Here is a 20,724-nt window from a genome sequence, read left to right as displayed (position 1 = left end):
AGCCAGACTGCAAAAATAGTATGTGAAAAACCAACTATATTTCTTGAAGAACAGCTCTATTAATGTGCTGGCAAAGCATTTGAGTCATGTTGAGGTCTGGACTTTTACTGAGCCATTGCAACACCTTGATTCTTTTCTTTTTCAGCACTTCTGTTGTAGATTTGCTGCTGTGCTTGGGATCATTGGCCTGGTGTATGACCCAGTTTTGGCCAACTGGGTAGCTGTTGGACAGATGGCCTATCAGTTGAATCTAGCCTATTTCTAGTCTATCTCTATTTGGTATACAACAGAGTTCATGGTTGACTCAATGACTGCAAGGTACCTAGGTCCTGTAACTGCAAAACAATCCCAAATCCTTACCCCACCACCACCGTGCTTGACATGAATATGATGTTTTTGTGCTGAAGGCTGAAACTGAAATAGGGTGTTCTTTATTTTTGAATGAGCTGTATTTACATTAGTTTCATACTGAGTGTACAACTGAATTCCTTTCTACAGGGCAGTGTGCTTCAAATCCAAGGACCTCGTGGCTATAAGGGTTCCAAAGGACAGCCAGTGAGATCCCACTGACTTTTTTTCTATTTCTCATTCCACTAAAATGAGTTTCAGTACAAAATATATTGAAACAACTCAAGCCATCTAACACATACACAATAAAAAGAGCTGAAAATATAAGCTGTAAGCTTAAAAAATGTGTGTGAAATTACACAAAAAAGCTTAATAAATTAGCAATGAAGAAATGTGCGGGCATTTTGTTTCAGGGTGAGCGAGGTTCACCTGGTTTTGACGGGGATAAAGGAGAAAAAGGCGAGGACGGTCCTCCTGGGGTCAAGGTAATGAATTCAGATACAAAGTTGTTTAGAGTTTGGAAAAGTTTGCAGGTTACACAGTGTAGTACCAATCATGTCTTGCTTAAAAACATCTAAAATCTAACTAATTAACTGTTTTTAAAAGGGTGTAAAAGGTAATGCGGGTATAAAAGGTGCAATGGGAAGATTTGGAGCACGGGGCCCGGTAGGACAAAAAGTAAGTAAGTTAGGCATCAACATTAGTTCAAACACTCATTTCTGGCAGCTCTGTGTGTGAAATTGTCATGATTGTCTGCAGGGAGATTCAGGAGATCCTGGAGTCAATGGAGTGATGGTACTGACGTCTACGGCATTTAAAGCTAAAATTCAGTATTAATTTAAGATGTGATCAAGTGAGATAATAACAATTTAATTTGATTCAAGGGTCGCAATGGGGCTGATGGGCTGGATGGAGCCAAAGGGGATAAAGGAGACAATGGACTCCAAGGACAACAGGGTAATCAGGTACTCTAATGAGCAGTTTATAACTACTGACAGCACCTTTGATTTCTAAACATTCAAATACAGGTAATTTAGTTTGTCATTCTTTTATTTTTTCCATAGGGTGATCCAGGAGAACGTGGCTTACCAGGAGAAAAAGGGGAGAAAGGGGACAAGGTGAAGAATTTCCATTTTCACATTGATTACTTTTTCCTAATTTGTCACCTGCTTGTGTATCTGTGTTTTAATGAATTAAGTGATGTGTTTCATGCTTTTACAGGGTTTCAGAGGTTTTCCTGGGCGCACTGGGAACCTTGGCCTGAATGGAGAAAAGGTTATCCCTTAATTTGATTCTCATTAGATTAGCGAGCTGTGTTAGGTTATGTAGCGGTGCTATGTGAAAAACTTTCTATGCATACTCCATATATGTCCCTGCAAAACAGGGAGATATGGGGTTACCTGGCACCCCGGGCATACCTGGACTGAATGGGGTCATGGGACGCAAGGTAAGCGTTTAAGTGTGCCTTTATTTTCCCTACTAATTTCCCAAGCACACACACACACACACACACACACAAATCAGTTACTGTTTCTCATTTTGTGAAATTTTAGGGAGACAAGGGAGAAGGGGGGATCAATGGTGTTGATGGTGATCCTGGAGTAAAAGGGGAAAAGGTTTGTCAATTCAAAGCCATATGACCTGTGATTTTTTTATCCTAGAGTTTATTTTTATATCCTATTAAAAGATTGTGAAATCTGTTTATATTTATATAATGATGTAGCTTTACAGTGGTTTAGCCACTGTGATCAAATTTTTTTCTTTTAATGAATTCAGGGTGCAGCAGGTTTCCCGGGTTTCCCAGGTTTCAAGGGGTCAGCAGGAAGTCCAGGAAGGGACGGTGATATGGGACCACCGGGACCGCCAGGGCCTCAAGGAGACAAAGGGCCTAAGGTACAGTATGCCCAGCTCTTTAGGTACTTCTACTTGCTGATGAAACACAGGCTCATTATTAATAACACAGTCTAATTATCTCCAAGATACCTGCTGTTCCCCTGATCACGACTTCATTATCTCATGATAACAAATTAAAAGCAGTCTAGCGCTGTCTTTATTTTTCCAAGCACCTATTCACAAGTTACGTGTGTCATCAGTACCGTCATACAGAATCGTCACTTTTGTCTTTAAGAAATGTGATATTCATGAGATGCCCTCTACAAGCTGTCATCACACAATATTGGGGCCAAACGTTAGAACTTATCAACAGATATTAACTTTTTATTTAAAGACTGGCACGCATTAGTGGAGTAGTTGATCACTACTTAAATGGTATGGTATGTTTTTACATACCCCATTTGTAAAAACTGAACATGAATGCTACAGTCTTTAACTAAATGATGCAGTCACAATATAGTCACGTAACAAAAACTTGTCTTGGCAGCACTAAAAAGCCATGGGGCTAAATTAGAGGCTCCAGACATAAAGACACAAATACGCAATGAAGTATGCAGTTGAGGGAAACATATTTCTATAAGTATATGCCCTATCAGAGTCTTATAATGTATACGTTTTTTTTTAATTTAGCAGGTTCGCTAAATTGGTAGTCCATTTATGGGAAAGAACGGGCACCTGTGGGTACATAGCTTATATCACTTACTCACAAATACATTTTTGGACTTTAAAGCCCAACAAGAGAAGACTAAATATGTGACAGAACACAATGAGCAGGAGCTGAATTGATTACAGTCATCACCGTGTCTTTGTAAGAGAGTGGCACCAGCAGTGGATACAGCAGAGACATGTCCTCAATTAAAACACACACACACACACACACACACACTGAGAGGTCTATTTCTGTCTGCAGCTTTCAAGTAATATCTTACTCAATTAGCTCCTTTCAGCTACAATTACTGGACTCTCAGTGTTGACAGAGAGTGGCTGGAAACCTCTAATGAGGATATTCCAAGGATGTGCCTAATTGGTCCATCTTTCATATTGTTTAGAAGTGAGTGATGAGGTGTGCTGCTATGGACATATTTTCTTGTTGTTGATGATTTAGAGGTGTTGTATTTAAAAATATATATTTTCCATGTGTGCACTTGCATTTTTTGGTCAAACAGGGGGAGAGCGGTAAAAGAGGCAGATCAAAGAAGTGTCAGAGTGGAGCACCAGGGACACCAGGACACAGAGGAGAAAATGTGAGACACACAGCACTCACATCTCTACACAGCTTTCTTCGAGCACACTTGTAATTCAGAAACATCCTTTCATCTATACTATTTCCTGTAACTTTCACAGAGCTAAAGTATATAATTTGCTTTATATTTATAATAAACAACATAAATATTCATTTAAAAGTACACCATCCACATTGCTGCTTGTGCGGACTGGTGGTACAGGGTCCGTGTGTTTCTCCTGCCAGAATCTGTGTTTAGTACTTTTGGCTAAACTTGGGAGGCAAAAATAAAACACAATGCTGAAGTACTATTAAGGAAAACAGGTTGCTTAGAAGACGGGGACGAGGTCTGCGATGGTTGTTGTCCTCAAAGAGATTTCGGTGCATAAAGATGGCAATTAAACAGCAATAAGACAGAGTCGGTCTGCTATCAGTTTGCAGTTGAATGCGTCAAGCATCTGTTTCTGATAATATGCCGATTAAGTGTGATAAATTGGGGAAAATGGCAAATCTGTTGCCATCTGTTGCAAATCTGTTGCTGTCTACATCCACAGAAATTCACATTAAACAGAAATTCACATTTACTTCTTCCATTCAGAGTCGAATAAAAACCTCAGATCTGAAACAGAAATTCCTCCGCAAATAGTGACATAGCTGTTGCAGTACGGTAATTTAACAGCAAAATGACATAGGCACTCAGCAAAATCGCTGAAAAGTTGCATTCACCGATGCAGACTGTCAATCTGCTTATGTTTTTAAATTACATGATAGATACAGTCCCGATCAGGAGTTTAAGACCACTTGAAAAATGGCAAAAAAAAATCATATTTTGCATGGTTGGATCTTAACAAGAAGAAATGGGAGTGAGACAAAATATTTTTTGGGCATGCAATTTATTGCAAGCAACGCTTAAACTGAAACCGGCTGTTTTACAGCTGATCAAAAGTTTAGGACCACATGCCTTTAAAAGGCCAAATCTGTGCAAAAATGTGGATTCATTGTCATTTTTTGTCAGATAGTCACACAGTCATGACGTTCTGATGGCATTTCCTTTTTGAATGTGGTCGGGTTGTTGAACTGCATAAGCAGGGTCTCTCACAGCGCACCATCACTGCTGAGGTGGGACGCAGTAAGACAGTCATTTGAAATTTCTTAAATGATCCTGGGGGTTATGGAACAAAAAAGTAAAGTGGAAAACCTGAAAATAATTTCACCAGCAATGAGCTGGAGAATCTAACTGGCTGTCCGTCAAGACACTGGACAATCCTCGAACCAAATTAAGGCCATTACTGGTGCTGACTACAGCCCCATAACCATCAGACGGCATCTGAAACTAAAGGGCTTCAAAAACAAAAAAATGTCTTGAAAGGCCTCGTCTCCTTGAACGCAACAGAAATGATCCTTTGGACTTTGCAAGAGAGCACCAAACATGGGACACTGAAAGGGGGAAGAAAGTTTTATTCTCTAATGAGAAAGAATTTAACATTGATGATACTGGCGTGACAAGCAGATCCCACCTGAGATATTGTCTACACGCCACAGTGGAGGGGGGCGCCATAATGGTCTGAGGTGCTTTTTCCTTCAGTGGAACAATGGGGTGTCAGGAGGTGCAGGGGCATCAAACACTATAGTTGCTGGCTATGTCCAGATGTTGCAGAGAGCATCCGTCATGACTGAGGGCCCTCATCTGCGTGGTAACGACTGGGTTTTTCAACAGGACAACACTACAGTACACAATGCCTGCAGGACAAGGGACTTCTTCCAGGAGAATAACATCACTCTTTTGGACCATCCTGCGTGTTCCCCTGATCTAAACCCAAATAAGAACCTTTGGGGATGGATGACAAGATGAATGGACACCAGCTCCATCGAGTAGATGCCCCTCGTGCGGCCGTCTTCACTGCTTGCAGTTTCCACTCACCTCATGGAAACACTTGCATCAAGCATGCCACAACAAATTTTTGAAGTGATCAACAATAATGGTGGAACTACTCATTACTGAGTTCATGTTTTGATTTCTGTTTTTTTGGGGGGGGTTTACAGGTTGTTTTTGGAGGTGTGGTCCTAAACTTTTGACCAGCTGTAAAACAGCCTGTTTCAGTTTAAGCATTGTTTTTGATGAATTGCATGCTCAAAAAAATGTTTTATCTCACTCCCGTTTCTTCTTGTTGCATGTTGAAGCTCTACTTGGAACCTTGTTAAGATCCAACCATGCAAAATGTGATTTGTTTTTTTGTCATTTTTCAAGTGGTCTTAAACTTCTGATCAGGACTGTATTTGCAACCCTTCAACAATCTGTTTGAGAATGATTGAGTTAATGCAAGTCAGACTGGGATTGTTTGGAGACAGGTTACCTCCCTCAACGTGTGCAATCACCTTGTGATTGGTTGCTGCAACTACTTGTAGTTGGTTACAGTTTGTCTTTGTATTTTTACTCTAGTGTGAAAGAGTCATTAGAAATGTTTAATTTAAATGAAATTATTTAAAATGCATTACACACATTATTGGCTGCCTGAAGATATTTTTCTGGTCACCAAGAAAATATTATCTCTTCTTTAAGATATTTTCTTGTTTGGTCTCCAAAACAGATCCAGCCCACATTAGAGATTAAAAGATGCTCAAGGCTCTGTTTAGATGTGGTGGATTGAAGAGTTGTCTGTTTGTCACTAATGAGTAATCCCTTTGATGTTGCACATTGTTTTTTGATACATTGATCATGTAAAAGTGTGGCTAATTATTTAGTTTTAGTTTAGATCTGTTGCGCCTTTATTTTGCACAGCATTAAAAGTATTGCAGGTCTGTCTGCAAGAGACTTTTGATAGTCATACTCAGTAGCTAAATAAACACATCCTGCCCAACAGTGTTCTTTTAAAATCTCTGTCCCAAAGGCACTAATATCTGGGCTATCTTACTAACCTTCATTTTGAGGTCATTGTGTCTATGTAGTCCTTTGCAAATACCATGATACCATTACATAGAGCAATTAATGACACACCAAATTAGCTGAATAACATTAGCTGTGTTAGCAAACTGCAACATGCAGATTTCAGACTTCAAAAATCACCAGTAGTAACAGACCTTTTTGCCTAATCATACCTCTACTTTTTTTTTAAAATGGTCACAGTTAAAACACTCTTGTTCCGGTGTTTGAACTCTCATGTATTCTGTGCACAAGCTCAAATAAATGGTTTAGCATTGACAGTAAATGTCACTTTTTCTTTCCATTTAAAGAACTAGAGCCCTGTGCAAACTGGGTTTTTTAACACATGCAAAATACACAGCAATAGAACAATCAAGAGATTTAAGTATTTTGATTTGATTTTAAAAATTGGCTTGTGACCTCATATTTAAGGGCACTATATTCTCTCTCACAGATGTTTTCAGTTCTCAGCCTTGTAGTCTCCAGATCTGTATTTTTGTATTTCATGTGTTCACCAAAATAAAACACATGATTGCTGCGATGTTCACTTCTGTAAGTGGACATTGTGTTAACACACACCTGAATGCTTTCAGTCTGGCACACCACTAAAAACCTTTTAATAGTGGTCACACTTGCTGTGAAAACTTTCCTTTTCACATGACTTTTAGTCCTTGTTAGATCTAAAAGGTGTAATAAGCCAAAATAAGTGAAATTACCTGCATGGCTGCCTTCTCCTTAACTGAATATTGTGTACATGTTATCTTGAGAGAAGTGCGGGTCCAAATATGTTGTTGTGTCTCATCACTTTTCAGTGCAAATGTCAGTAAACTGTCTGAATCTGTCATCCAATATAAATATAATATGTAAATATCTTTTCCTTTTAGGGTAAAGTTGGTATTGAAGGAGCAAAAGGGGAGAAAGGAGAGCCTGGACTCTCAGTACGTCTTAGCACGCTTGCACACTCACACGTGACAAGAGGCTAAAAACTGACTTGTCATTTAAATTATTCACATTCTTGCATTTCTTTGTTTCAAGGCTGAAGAAGTGAAGGAGCTAGTCAACCAGGAGGTGGTAGAAAAGTGCGGTAAGAGTGTGCTTGTGCGCACGTGTTATTCGTTTGTACATTTTCAACCTCCTACAGTACGTGCACTTGTACTTCATCCATGAGTGAATAAACGTGTGCCTCTAGATAGGCCTGCATATTGCGAACGCGTGATTGTTTGTTGTAGAGCTCCTGTGGCAGCAGCATGGCACCCGTGTGTGTTCAGCCATCTGTTATGTTCTCTCAGAGGAACACGCATCATGGTGCCAGCAACAGCAGAGCCATTCACAAACACAAGACAGCCATTAAGTAGAACGCCTCACCCAGATTCCACGGCACATTCACGATATTTGGAGGCTGATTGTCTGCAACACACCTTTTTCACTGAAGACATTTTGGCATGCCACACGTGTATATGGAAAGATAGAATGAAAGCTCTGTGACTCAAACCACAATTTGAGATGATCTTAAATTAAACTCAATTTAACTGAATTTATTGTATAATGTCTAGACTACATTTTGCATCCTTGACAAGGATTGGATTTTCCTGCTGCCTACTAGTAACGGTAACACAGGTTTGCCTCTCAGACATGCTAATTACCCACAAGTGGTTGATGTAAAAATATAGTCTCATTTGCTTAAATATTATTTAATTTTTGTATGCGATAACAGAAAAGGAACAGTCTATTGATTTATGAAGTGTTCCGAGTATAATCTGTGAATAGATAGTGTGGGTTTTTTATGTGTTTGTTTTCTTGTTTCCTGCTGTTTGTCTTTATTAAACAATAGCACTCCCACATATTCATAGGAACACTTTACAGGGAAATAAAGTATAAACTAATAAATAAAGTGAGCTGAAGGAAATAAAAGAATGAAAGAAAATATTTTAAATACCTAGAATTCTAGTTAAACTATGGTATTATGGCTAATTTAATTACTTAAATTTGATGCATGACAAATATATACAGTACTGTGCAAAAACCTTGTGCCAGCCCTCATGTCTTTATACTTTGCTTCCAAGGAGCCAGACTTGCTTGTAATTGTTTCAAAGTCCTTGTGAGCGATAGTTCTCCAGGCTGTCCATTTGCTGCTTCATCACTCATTTTCAGTTCAGTCCTTGTACAGGACCATTTTGAAAGAAATTATTTTTGTAAGTCAGCTACTTCACAGTGAACTGTGAATTATCCAAACATAAAAAAGATAAAAGCATTTCTGCCCCAACAAGATGATTCCCAAAGAGGTATTAGCCATTTCCATATTCCTAGCAAAAAAAAAAAGTCATGCTGTTTTTATCACTGCAGGATTGGAATACAAGTTCATGGTAAAATCTGTTGACCCAGATGCAACAACTGCAGTGACTAAGAATGAAAATGACCAAAAAGACGTTGTGAAATCTATCACCCATGACCTGCATGAACAAAGTATGGAAGAAAACATGGCAGACAACATGGGAGAAGGGCACCCACAAAACCAGACTGGTAAGAAACACAAGTAGCTGTTTGCAGGGTCAGCGCCTCTGGCCAAACACACAGATGCCTTAGATAGCGTGTGACCAAGTGTCTGGCTAAATAGCTGCATATATCAACCTTATGTGTAGCAGCTGTGATGCAGGCAATTAAAATGTGCTGTGTCCTGACAAGGACAAAGAAAACAAGCCTGCCTACATGTCTCTGATACTGTATCCATTCTTTAGTTAAACATTAAGGTAAAAGCACCACTGAATATGCTGAACATGTCTGATTAAAGGTGATGTGATTAGGTAATATTTCTTTATGTGCCAGGTCTGTGCCTTTTTTTTTCTTTTTTTTTTTTAACTTTTAGGACATCTACAAGTGATGCAGATATCCCAGAACTGCAGCATACTCAGTTCAGACACATCTAGAAATCTGTGTTGTGATGTCATACCAGCTTACTTTTTCCATTTTTTCTTGTCAGTCTCACCACTGTGAGTGCTCTCCCAAAAAAGGCTAAGCAATGGACAGAAAAGGAAACCAAAATGTAGTAATTATTAAATAGAGTGCTATTACAGGGAAGCCACAAAGTTAAACCAAAGGTCAGCTTGTACCAGCAATCTTACATGCCGTGATGCTTATTAGCTAATACAGCCACGGGCAGAAATAGCTTTCTGCATCCCAAATTATTGTTATTCTTGCTTCAGGTACATAAACCAGACAGCTGATCAAAGCACAAAGCTGTCATTGCCCTGCGTCAATGTCAACTGGTTTATTTATTCATTTAAATCATTAAATATAGTACTCATTTGTTCCCCAAATAATGATTGTACAAGTACGGCTCAGCATTCACACCTAAATAAATATGGTGTTTATCTTCACTTGTTTTGTTGCACGAAATCTGATGTTTTACAACAAATAATTAAGATGGACAATATTCCTCTAGCGGATACTTACATAAACTTATAAACCTCACGTGAATAGCTCTTCTTAGCTGTCGTGAAATGCTAGATTGTGAGCACTCAATGGATAAAATTCTTCACAAGGAATGAAGCATCTTTTTGTAAAAAAAAAAAACAAAAACCCAAGAATGAAGGATTTTCTTCACATGTGGGTTAAATATTTTATTCCTTTTGTAGTACAAACATTTAAAACTTTCGACTTCATACCTGTGGATGTATGCAGATGTCTAGGAGAGTGGGTAGTGGATTTTTTTGTGTTAAAACCAGATTGTTTTCATGAGAGGATGCGCAAGGAGTGAAAACGTGTAAGGACAGCAAGACAGTGGCGAGGTGTGCAGTTGGAATGACAGATGGGTTCAAGGTGGGGATGGGATTACATCAGGGATCGGCTCTGAGCCACTTCTTGTTTGCAGCGGTGATGGAAAGCTTAACAGATGAGGTCAGGCAGGAGTCTCCGTGGACTATGATGTTCAATGACGACATTGTGATCTGTAATGAGAGTGGGGAGCAGGTGGAAGAGAGCCTGGAGAGGTGGAGGTATGCTCTTAAGAGAAGAGTGATGAACGTCACTTGAAGCGAGACAGAATACATGTGTGTGAATGAGAGGAAGACAGATATAACAGTGAAGTGATAGTGAAGATTGGTGAGTTTAAAATAACTGGGGTCAGCCATCCAAACTCAGTAGAAGTGCACAAGAGAGGTGAAGAAGAAAGTGCAGACAAAGTGGAGTGGGTGGAGACGAGTGGCAGGGGTGATTTGTGGCAGCAAGACTGAAAGGGAAGGTTTACAAGACGGTAGTGAGACCTGCTGTAAGCTGGAGGTGACAGAGTTGAAGATGTTAAGATTTTTTAGGGAGGGACCAGGATGGACAAGATTAGAGATGGGTACATCAGAGGGACAGCTCAGGCTGAGCAGTTCGAAGACAAAGTTAGAGAGGCAAGGCTGAGATGGTTTTGGACATGCGCAGAGGAGGGATAGAGCACATACCAGACAAAGGATACTGAAGAAAGAGGAACAGAGGAAGTCCATAGAGGAGGTTCATGGAGTGTAGTGAAGGAGAACATGCAGAAGATTGGTGTCACACAAAAAGTTGTTCGGGATAGGGTGAAATGGAGGCAGATGCTTCACTGTGGCAACAAAGAAAAATGTGGGTAATTTGTACAAAATCAGTGTTTTAGCCACCTGCAAATATATGTTGTAAGTGTTAACTGTATGTAGAAGATTTATTTTACTTAGTCACTGTGACATCACATATTAGTCTAGTGGTCGACTGTTTTTACCTCTCAGTCGCTAAAGACTGATGGGATATTGTCGTCACCCTGTGGGCAGGCAGCATGGACACCTAAGTTTGTGAATGCGATAATTGTAGAATGGGGCAACGTAGGAGCTTCTAATTGATACCATAGGTGTATCTACTAAAATTCTTATATGAGCTCGAATCTCAGTGACCTTGACCTCAAGGTCAGAGGCAGCAGGTGAAATGGGTGAGTAGACTTTATAGTTGACATAATACTTGTGCTCAAACTGTTTGCCACCTTCTGCAGCTTCCTCTGTAACCTCCTCCTCCTAACATGTTAAGCTTTTGGTATTATTGAGTTTACTTGTGATTTAAATTTCATGTGTATTTATAATCAGGGGGTTTAGCTTGTGCTTGATTTCTTTAAAAGCCTCCTTTTTATGAAATCCACGTGCAAAAATCATTTGTTGTGATGAAGAATTTCTTTATGTAAGCATCTCTCTCAGAACTGAGTGTTTATTGTTCACTTTCTGAATATAGTAAAACCCTACATTACCGATGTTGTTTGATAAATCCAGATGAAGGGAAAGCAATACAGCAGGCCTTGTAGAACAAACAGCTGAAGCGCTTCAAAGTTCGTTCCATCTCTATCAATAATTTTTTAATGATACTTTTGGATTTCCCCTTTTATCGCTTAGCTTTTATGATAGCAGGATATGAATTCCCTCAAAAGTTTGTACTTTATAGTTGGCACGAAAAACAGAAAGTTGATGATTGGAAGGTCCAGAACTGTTTCTCACTAATTTGCTGGATGAGCTAAAATGTCACTGGCACTCGTAATGTCCAGTGAAGGTGGTTCTTTATTGTGTATCAGTAATTGCTTTTGTTTCTGGCTTCAGATACTCATGATGGAGGGACTGTGGAGTGGGGACAAAGGAAGAAGAGAAGGGTATATGGAAGAGACACAGCAAGTGAGTTACCAAGAAAACTGATGTTGTTTGTGTCTATTTCCCTCCTCTCTTGTTCCCTTTATTTGCTTTGTGTATCAAAACAAAATTATAAATTTGATGTCACTCAACACCCTTTTCATAGTAAAGACACTCGAGCTTTTCGAATGTTTTCACCTCCTGAGAGTTAGAGTCAGTTAAGGTTTTTAATATGATAGATAGGTAGTCTAGCTTATCACATAGACCTGGGAGAACCTGGGAGAAATATTAGCTTCCACAACAAGTTTTCAGTCATTTCAGAATACCTTTTTATCTGTTTTATTTCCCAGGGGTTGGATTGGTTTTTCTTCCACTTACAAAAGGAAAATAAAGTTTAAGTTACAGCTAGGGTTGTCGCAACAGACACTGTATGATTAATATGGCTACAATTTGCACTAATAATCAGTTATAACAATAAATTTAAAAAGAAATAGTAATCATTATCAGTTACACTGTCCTTTATTGTCAGCACTAGTAGCTAAATAAACTGTGTCCGGTCTTTAAGTGATGACATGATGAATCTTGCTTCTGGGCCCAAACTACCCTGCCTTTAACAAGGCTGTTGTGTATTTAACATGTTTTAATACTTTGTATCTTGTTCTATTTAATCTCAAAAAGCCCCTAAAAACAGTCAGTGATCACTATCGGCCTCTCTCGGTTTTTATTACCGCTATTCATTTTAAAGCTCAGTTTTTAAAACCTTACATTTAACTACAGCCCAGCCCATGCAGCAGTATATTAATGACTAACCTCGTATTGTGGATGGATGATCTCAGTTGTTCTCCTGACTGAAGTTTGGTCCGTTTACAGCATCCTGCCATCTGATTGCATTTGTCTCTGACCATCGAGAATCCTCATGTTAACTTTTATTGAGTGGAAAAAAGTTAGAGTTCCTCCTCCATCTTCACTGTTTATATTATGCTAACATAGCTGTGTCGCTAGCGATCATGTAGCACATCATTATATACCGGCTAGCCAAACTTCAGTAACCCTAAAAACATCACTGCTGTTTAGTTTTCTGTCTTCATTTATGTTGGAAGTGATAGCAGAGCTGCACATCTTAATTTGTTTCAGAAATCCCTCAGTCAGTACAGGCTATATTATATTTAGATGGAAACTAGCGAGCTAACTCCCTGCTAACGTCTAACTCCGTTAAATGTCATAAATTCTGTTTTCATGGATGCATGGATGTTAAACTTAATTGTTACACCTGGTAGAGCAGAACGCTGATAATTTTATTACAGATGAAAGAATTTAGACAGTTTTTCAGCTCTCAGCGAGGCCGCAGTGATTGTTTGACTTATGGACCTGCAGCAGAGTTTGGGCACAGACACGGCTAATGACGTCAGACTTAAAGACCGGATATAAAAGATGGATGTTTGAGGCAATCTTGGAATCTGCAGTTGTTTACAAATGGCTCCAAGAGATTCTCCTTATTAGATCTTCATTGAGTTCCTTGGACTTGCCCATTGTTAGTATTGATCAGTCCAATCAGTAGTGTCAAACAAATCCTTTTTTAAGCAGGGAAAACTACCAGTTGTAGTCAATCGTGATGACAACAGAGAATTTAACTGGCCTTGGCTTTGTCAAGTTAAGACATTGTAGAACTTATCACTTATTTAAAGATTTAAGCGAGTATATGTATATATTTGATCCTGCATGTATACTTTGATCCCTTCCTGGATGACAGAAAAATCCAAACTAAATTCAAATGTGTGTGTGAACTTCTGACCATAACTGTAGTTAAAGTGAGTATACACTCAACAAATCATATTCTCTGCACTTTGTTGAGAATCTAACACTTATGAAAATAGAGCAGGGGTGAGGAAACTCCAGGCCTCGATTGCTGGTGTCTTGCAGGTTTTAGATGTGTCTTCGATCCAAGTAAAAGTTAAAGTATCTTCTCAACATGTCTTGAAGTTCTCCAGAGGTCTGGTAATGAACTAGACACTTGATTCAGATCCGCTGACCCTGGGTGATATCTAAAACCTGCAGGACACCGGCCAATGAGGCCTGGAGTTCCCCCACCCCTGAAGTAGAGTGACTCCACAGCCTGTCAGTTTGAAGGACAGCTTTACGCTTTTCCTTATCTACCTGTTCTTTCATTAACAGACCGCTGCTTGGAGCCGATGTCAGAAGGAGCCTGTTCAGACTATTCTCTGGTCTGGTACTTCCACGCCCGATCGGGGGAATGCAGACCGTTTGTTTACGGGGGCTGTGGTGGCAACCAAAACAGATTCTCCTCCAGACATGAGTGCGAGGAATGGTGTGAGACGGAGAGTCGAGTTGTGGGGGGACCAATCAGATCGTGCAGGGAATAATCCTTTAAACAGTTAATCCAGTGACTGAAAAGAAATCCTGCTTTGAAGAGATTTTTGGTTATACAATATGAATGTGCGGATACTATAGATGCTATAAAAAAATGTACACCTCCACACCCGCAGAACCTTGGAGACTGAGCCAGCAACCCCCAAACAAGTAATTTTGTACATAACTGTGTAAAATGTTATTGTTTTTGCATTTTGCATTGCTCTTATTTATATATTTTAACAGATGTTTTTCAATTTGTTATATATGGATAATGGGATGTGATGTAGTCTAAATGTGAATGATTTTTTTCTTAATTTCACATAACATCTGCACATGTAAGTATGTTTTCTTGCAGCTGTGTTACTAAAATAGACTGACATTGACAAAGATTTTGAATGTAAACGTGCCAAAAATAAACATTACTGAAAAAAAAAAATCTTAAATCCACCTCACGATTTGTCTTTTTCATGCCAGCTTCTTTCATTTTCCAGCTCACTGTAGCGTATCTCTTTATATAACTGTCACCTTTCTTATGTTTTGTCAATCGTCCTACATCCTGTGTGGTGCAGAAATGAGAAGCTGATAGCTGACTGCCTGCTGACTCCTCCACCACTACATATGTTTCTTTGGCAGGGGGTGTTATGGGTCAGGCTGGGAGCCAGATGAGGGTCCAACAGGGGCCCAGTGTGGGAGCTCACGCAGGGGCTGTTTTAGAGGACTCTCCATCAGACCGACTCAGCAGTAGCTGGGGATTCCTGTGTGGGTGTTGATGAGGGGGCAGCACGCATTGAAGTTTTTTGGTTGTTGTTTTTTTCTCTTCTGGCAGTGTGACAGATGAAAATGCACGACACATTTTAGGCTCTCAAGTTGCCAGGTTGTTGCTCCTCGGTTCTTTCATATCTCTAATCTGTTTTTCAGGTTGGTTTGTAAAAATAGTGTTTTTCAAGTTGACAGAGGAGACAAGCCCCAAGAGGCTTCCTTCATATTAGTCACGATTTTGTACTCTGATGTACACCCACACGCAAAGATGCTTGATATGTCTACATGACATTTTTAGACATAAAGAAATCTCATTATAAAATTAAAAGTGTTTAATTTAAGCACAAGGCAAAAGAAATATTAAAACTTTCTTTTTTTTCTTTTTTTTGTGCCTGTCCCGTTTTGGTTCTTTTGCAATATTAAAACTTAAGCATAAGCTTAATTTCATATTTAATTTTTTTCTTGTAGATTTTGCTAAACTCTTATGTCGACATTTACACTTTTAGAACCAATCCAGTTATAAAGGGACAAATAGAGATGAGAAAAATAAACAACTTGCTTTGCAAAGACACATGCAGATGCAGGACAGCCTCACTACTTAAGGTTTTCTTAGGCCTTGTGAGCTCAGTGACAACTTAGCTGTTTTTTAATCTTTTCAATCTTTAACCTATAAGTATAAACAGTAGCAAGAAAGTGCTTTGTGGTCAATAGGCCTTCACTCCTAAGCAGAGCAACACAAACCAGCGTCAATGTAATAAATGTAGGATTTTTGTCCCCCTTGATGTTGAAGGGGGCATGTAATTCCATTTCAGAGATCACTTGCGGAGGAAGCTGGAGTGGGAGGACATCTCTTTGCCTCGTGTGTCACGAAACGCAATTACTCCAGCTGTGAAGACTTACATTCATATTAATGAAGGTGAATGAAGTTGCTCATTAGACCCTGACCCAGCACCCTTTGATGCTGTCTCCCCCTGTATGCTCTTTTTCATTCTGACATTGTAATAAACATCAACTCTGCTGCGTGTCATGTGTACACTCAACGGTAATTAAAACACAGTGCTCTCTAGAAAATCTCAGATATCTCTCGTCTCTTTTGAAGAAACATTTGTGAATCATGCACAGAAGTTTTTATATGTGGTGTCACTCAACTTATTAAAACTTCAAATGGAACAAATGCTCATCTCTTTATTAATAGATGTGAAACTGATGTCGATGGAGACATCTGAAAGAGCAGGGAAACTTTTAAACTCTGCACCTTTATTCTTCATTCAGTTCTTAGTCTTGTTGAAATGAATATATAAAATGAGCTAAAGAGACAATATTGTATTTGAAGGACTTTGAATTTGCTTTGATAAAGTGAAGATTTATATTTATGACCTGTTCTATAATCTACAGGTTTACATTTCGCTATAATGAACATACAATGATATATTCATTATAGAAAGATATTGTCTAAAACAGCGCATGTAATGTGCGCACTTTCTACCTTTATATAATAAGGCTTAATACGCTTTAACTAATGGCATTAGTAGTTGAATATAACCAGATCAATCACCTTCTATGTCACTTTCTCTCTGGACCCGGGCTGCAGAGCATCTCAAAGAAAATCCAACTTTTCCAGTCCTCTTTCAGCTCACGGTGTGACAGCCCCACCTATGGTTTTTACGCCTGCAGGTTTAGATGTCTGATTTTCTGTACCTGTGCTGGCTCCTCGTTCTTTCTATCGCCATCCTCTACCCAATTTGGTCTGATTTATTTTGTTATCCTCTCTGTTTTACCTTAACATCCTTTCATCACTACAACCATTACTTTTTAATTACTTTAAATCATAAATGGATCCGCTCTTTGTGCAGCTTTAACAGCGGTAAGTGGGAAACCTCTGAAGACATGCCTAATATTATAGTGTGAGACAATTTCATTTAACTATTGATCCAAAACCCAAACATATCCTGCTACGTGCGCCTGAGATAAGCGTCAAATCCGCTCAGCTGAGAACAAACGTGTCAATGGGAGCTGTCCGTGGTGCTGATCAACCGGAAACCTGTCAGTTTCACGCAAATACCACTGAATGGCTTAAAGATGTTGGGACTCTTACAGGCTATCGTGGAGCAGCTGCACATGAAACACTTTTTTAAAAGTCTGATGCGAGGCAGAAAAAAAAGTTTCAATAGTCGTGACGCCTTCGGTCCACCAACAGGAGGCCACAACTTTCTTCTTTTTTTTTTCTTCATTCATCTACCTCATTGCTTCACAGCCAATGGGATGGCTCACTGCGAACCAAAATGTCAACGGGATGACGTTGTTGCTGGCGTAGGGCTGCGTTTTGATGGCTCTACTAAAAGAATACAGTGGGAATGGACGAGCAGGAGACGCTGCTGGTCAGACTGTGCGCACTGTTGACCTCCGCACACAGTGTTGGTTCATCGGGATTTCTCATAATAACTTCACTTGAGGATTTCGCCTTCTTTGCGCTTTCTTTGAGGGGATAAGTGCTGCTTAACCTCTCCAACTATATTTAATACAAATATTATTATAACTAAAGGATACGAGTGGTAAGTTGCGCGAACATTATTGCTCACACGTTTGTGACCTTTATTAAATATTGTTTTTAGTTTTATCCGCTAAACTTCACATTAAAACCATCGAACTTTAAACTAAATCCAGTACTCTTAGAGTAGATTTTAACAAGATTTGTTAGGGTACTTGTTAATATTTACTATTAATATGCAGAATGGGCATATTAGTAAGGTTTATTTTTGCATCTCAGTGAAAATGAAATTCACTGAGATGTGTTGCTGAAGATTAGATGCGAGAAAAACTTCATGTTCTCTGGCTTTCTTCACCTGTTTTGGTCCCAGAGGACACAGCATGCTGTCGTCCCTAAAGACCCTGCTGCTGTTCTCGGTCCTGTGCACACCGACCTCCAGCCTGTGCCTCCGTCTCTACCAGACGCGCCCCGACCTCCTATGCGACGACCAGCTGGCGCTCGGGGTCCGGAATGACCAAACTGAGCCTGGTTACTCCACTGTGGACGGCTGGGGGTCCCTCATGCAGTCCGCGGAGTATCTCTCCTCCTCATCCTCCTCGTCGTCCTCTTTCTCCTCTGCTGAATCCAGTCGGGAAAAAAGGACTTCAAGTCCCGCAAACTACCGCTTCTTGAGTCGGACCAAGCTCAGGGGCCAGATGCTCCGCAACAGCAACAAAGGGGACCGGAGGAGCAGACTGACCCTGTCCCTGGACGTCCCGACCAACATCATGAACGTGCTCTTTGATGTGGCCAAGGCCAAAAACCTGCGAGCCAAGGCGGCGGAGAACGCGCGTCTGCTGGCGCAAATTGGACGGAGGAAATGAAACATGGACAACTTTCATTTAACAGACAGCCATGACCAGTGTTGGCCTCTCAAAGTCTAATAAATTAGCATCTCTTATCATCCAAGTAAACATCCATTTGTTTCTCCGGGGGAACGATGCCGTGTTTAATAATACACAGGCTTTAAATTCAGCTGTTCGCCTGTAAAAGGAAATAATCTCACGCCTTCTTTTCTCCACATCAAATCACTGAGACCATTTCCAACAGCAAATCACGTTTACTATATATATATATATATATATATATATATATATATATATATATATATATATATATATATATATATATATATATATATTCGTAGGAAAGGGAACTTATGAAAAAGTAGATAACTACTGAAAAATGTTTTAAAACCAAGGTTAGATGTTACAGAAGATATGAGCGGATAAATTAGCTGTTGCTGCCTTCTTTTAAAAGTAATTGATTGATTTCTTTTAGTTCATTAAATGTGTTTATTTATGCATTTATTGTACGTGCGAATAATCCACCTATATTAAATTACAAACTTTCTCAAGTACTTTGTTATAGCAGACAAACAAAATGACTAAAACACGTCCTCGGTTTTTCGGTTAAATTAATGTTTAATGTGATTGTTTTGCCCAGACTCAATAAATTCAAATAACTGGACGCGATGAGCAAAGCAGCTGGTTTTGCTTACAGCAATAAATAAATAAATATAAAAAAAATGCAGCACTGTTGCATAATCTAATAATAATTTGATGTCCTGAGAAATGTTTTTTTTATTCCAGGATATGTGTTTCTTTTTCTTTTTCATTCTTCATTTATTTATTTATTTAAGAAGCTTTGTGTTTAAAAAAAAAAAGTATGAATTCAGATTCAAGTTTTGAACTTTGAATGTGGCCGAAAAACAACACTGAGAAAAAAAAATACTGTACAAATCATCTGCAAGGTCATGAAATACAGTAAAATGCAATTGCATGGGAATGTATGTGTTCATCAGATGTCTCTTATTTTTATACTCAAAATAAAGGATTATTTTTCCTCAAATAAAGCAGGTGTAACGACATACATTTGCCTCTTTATATGATATAACTATATCACTGAGATTCATTATATATTTATATATTTATATTATATATCTTTTCATTACTTCATTGTTCACAAAGTTAAAGCCCGACTCACACACCTTCATGAAAACACTGTATCACCCAAATTTGTCTCATCATAGATATATTCATGTCTCACTTCATATTGTCAGCAAGTAATACATTACAGTGCAAACATATGCTTAAGGGACAGACTTTCAAGGTATAAACTTTAATTAGTGTTGCTATTGCTTGCCTTTACCACAAGAGGGCACCCTACCTTTCTATTCTTTTATGTCTTCTATTTATAAATAGACAGGATTTTGAAGTTGGGAGATTGCAATAAGCAGTGATGGATAATAATAATGTGGCTGGGCAATACGTGTGTCAGAAAACAAACAAGAAATCGGCATATCTGGATTTTGAATTCACCTGCCTCAGAAAAGCATTCTTTACAAAGAATAATGTCGCCCTCTTGTGGTCATTTATGAAAGCTACATTCTAGTTTGTGACGGTCGGTAGCCTAAAGAAAGAAAAAAACAAAAAAACAGGCTACGTGCATGAAGGAGAAGGAGACAGGTGTGACAGTGAAGATGCAAAGTGTACAAGTAGTGATGCCACGGAAACCGCAGAGAAGAAGATGTAGTAAAGGTGAACATGGAGAAGGAAAGGTACATGATCTTCCGTGGCGACCCCTATTGGTCTGTCAACACTACAGTTAAGGAGAGTCAGTGGCGCTTTCATTTCTCGAGCTCGTTGAAGAAGAACTGTGTAGATTAGAAAGTGGTGGTGACCTTCTATTGCTCCACTATAGAAGCATCCTGGTGTACTGTGGAACAGTGTGGTATGCATGATGCTCTGCAGCAGTTATAACGGCTGTCCAGATGCCAATAAACAGCACAAAATATAACTGACCGTGCATAGGAAACGTAAGATACCACCCAAGAACCTCAGGCAACAAAGGTAAACTTTTCATGACATATTTTAGTTGTTCTGTACTGTAGCTGGTTCAGCCCTGTTACCAATACTCTAGTAGCTAAAGATACTGTTGAATAAATTAGTCACCTTCATACTTAATATATATCAATTCAAGCAACTTTTGAAAACTACCTTGCCTGACGTTTCAATAGTCACATTTTTTAATAAATGTATTTATTTTTGTTGTTTGTTTTTTTTTG

At 39.1% G+C, this 20,724-nt stretch overlaps 2 protein-coding genes across 3 annotated transcripts in view; both read left to right on the top strand.

Moving 5' to 3' along the window:
* The window catches only part of col7a1l (collagen type VII alpha 1-like), an 84,329-nt gene extending 68,895 nt beyond the window's left edge, over positions 1 to 15,434 (top strand). For both annotated transcript variants that reach the window (XM_085138398.1, XM_085138399.1), the window contains 16 exons: positions 499 to 555; positions 762 to 833; positions 955 to 1,026; positions 1,108 to 1,143; positions 1,233 to 1,313; positions 1,413 to 1,466; positions 1,570 to 1,623; positions 1,733 to 1,795; positions 1,902 to 1,964; positions 2,125 to 2,241; positions 3,408 to 3,485; positions 7,268 to 7,321; positions 7,419 to 7,467; positions 8,727 to 8,903; positions 11,975 to 12,046; positions 14,174 to 15,434. In XM_085138398.1, coding sequence (XP_084994524.1) covers positions 499 to 555; positions 762 to 833; positions 955 to 1,026; positions 1,108 to 1,143; positions 1,233 to 1,313; positions 1,413 to 1,466; positions 1,570 to 1,623; positions 1,733 to 1,795; positions 1,902 to 1,964; positions 2,125 to 2,241; positions 3,408 to 3,485; positions 7,268 to 7,321; positions 7,419 to 7,467; positions 8,727 to 8,903; positions 11,975 to 12,046; positions 14,174 to 14,382 — 1,308 coding nt within the window. In that variant the 3' untranslated portion in view covers positions 14,383 to 15,434. The remainder of the gene's footprint in view (positions 1 to 498; positions 556 to 761; positions 834 to 954; positions 1,027 to 1,107; positions 1,144 to 1,232; positions 1,314 to 1,412; positions 1,467 to 1,569; positions 1,624 to 1,732; positions 1,796 to 1,901; positions 1,965 to 2,124; positions 2,242 to 3,407; positions 3,486 to 7,267; positions 7,322 to 7,418; positions 7,468 to 8,726; positions 8,904 to 11,974; positions 12,047 to 14,173) is intronic.
* Positions 15,435 to 17,460: 2,026 nt separating this feature from the next.
* On the top strand, positions 17,461 to 18,755 carry ucn3l (urocortin 3, like). Its single transcript, XM_085138420.1, has 2 exons — positions 17,461 to 17,682; positions 17,989 to 18,755. The coding sequence occupies exon 2, from the start codon at positions 17,999 to 18,001 to the stop codon at positions 18,479 to 18,481; it is 483 nt and encodes a 160-aa protein (XP_084994546.1). The 5' UTR covers positions 17,461 to 17,682; positions 17,989 to 17,998; the 3' UTR covers positions 18,482 to 18,755.
* The last annotated feature ends 1,969 nt before the right edge of the window (positions 18,756 to 20,724 follow it).

The sequence above is a fragment of the Neolamprologus multifasciatus genome, chromosome 17, assembly GCF_963576455.1.
Source record: "Neolamprologus multifasciatus chromosome 17, fNeoMul1.2, whole genome shotgun sequence".
Classification (NCBI taxonomy): Eukaryota; Metazoa; Chordata; class Actinopteri; order Cichliformes; family Cichlidae; genus Neolamprologus; species Neolamprologus multifasciatus.
Note: the sequence above shows the minus strand (reverse complement) of the source record. Positions and strands in the feature narration are given on the sequence as shown.

Excerpts from the sequence above, each read along its gene's own strand:
- ucn3l (XM_085138420.1), top strand. The coding sequence starts at position 17,999 with ATGCTGTCGTCCCTAAAGACCCTGCTGCTGTTCTCGGTCCTGTGCACA.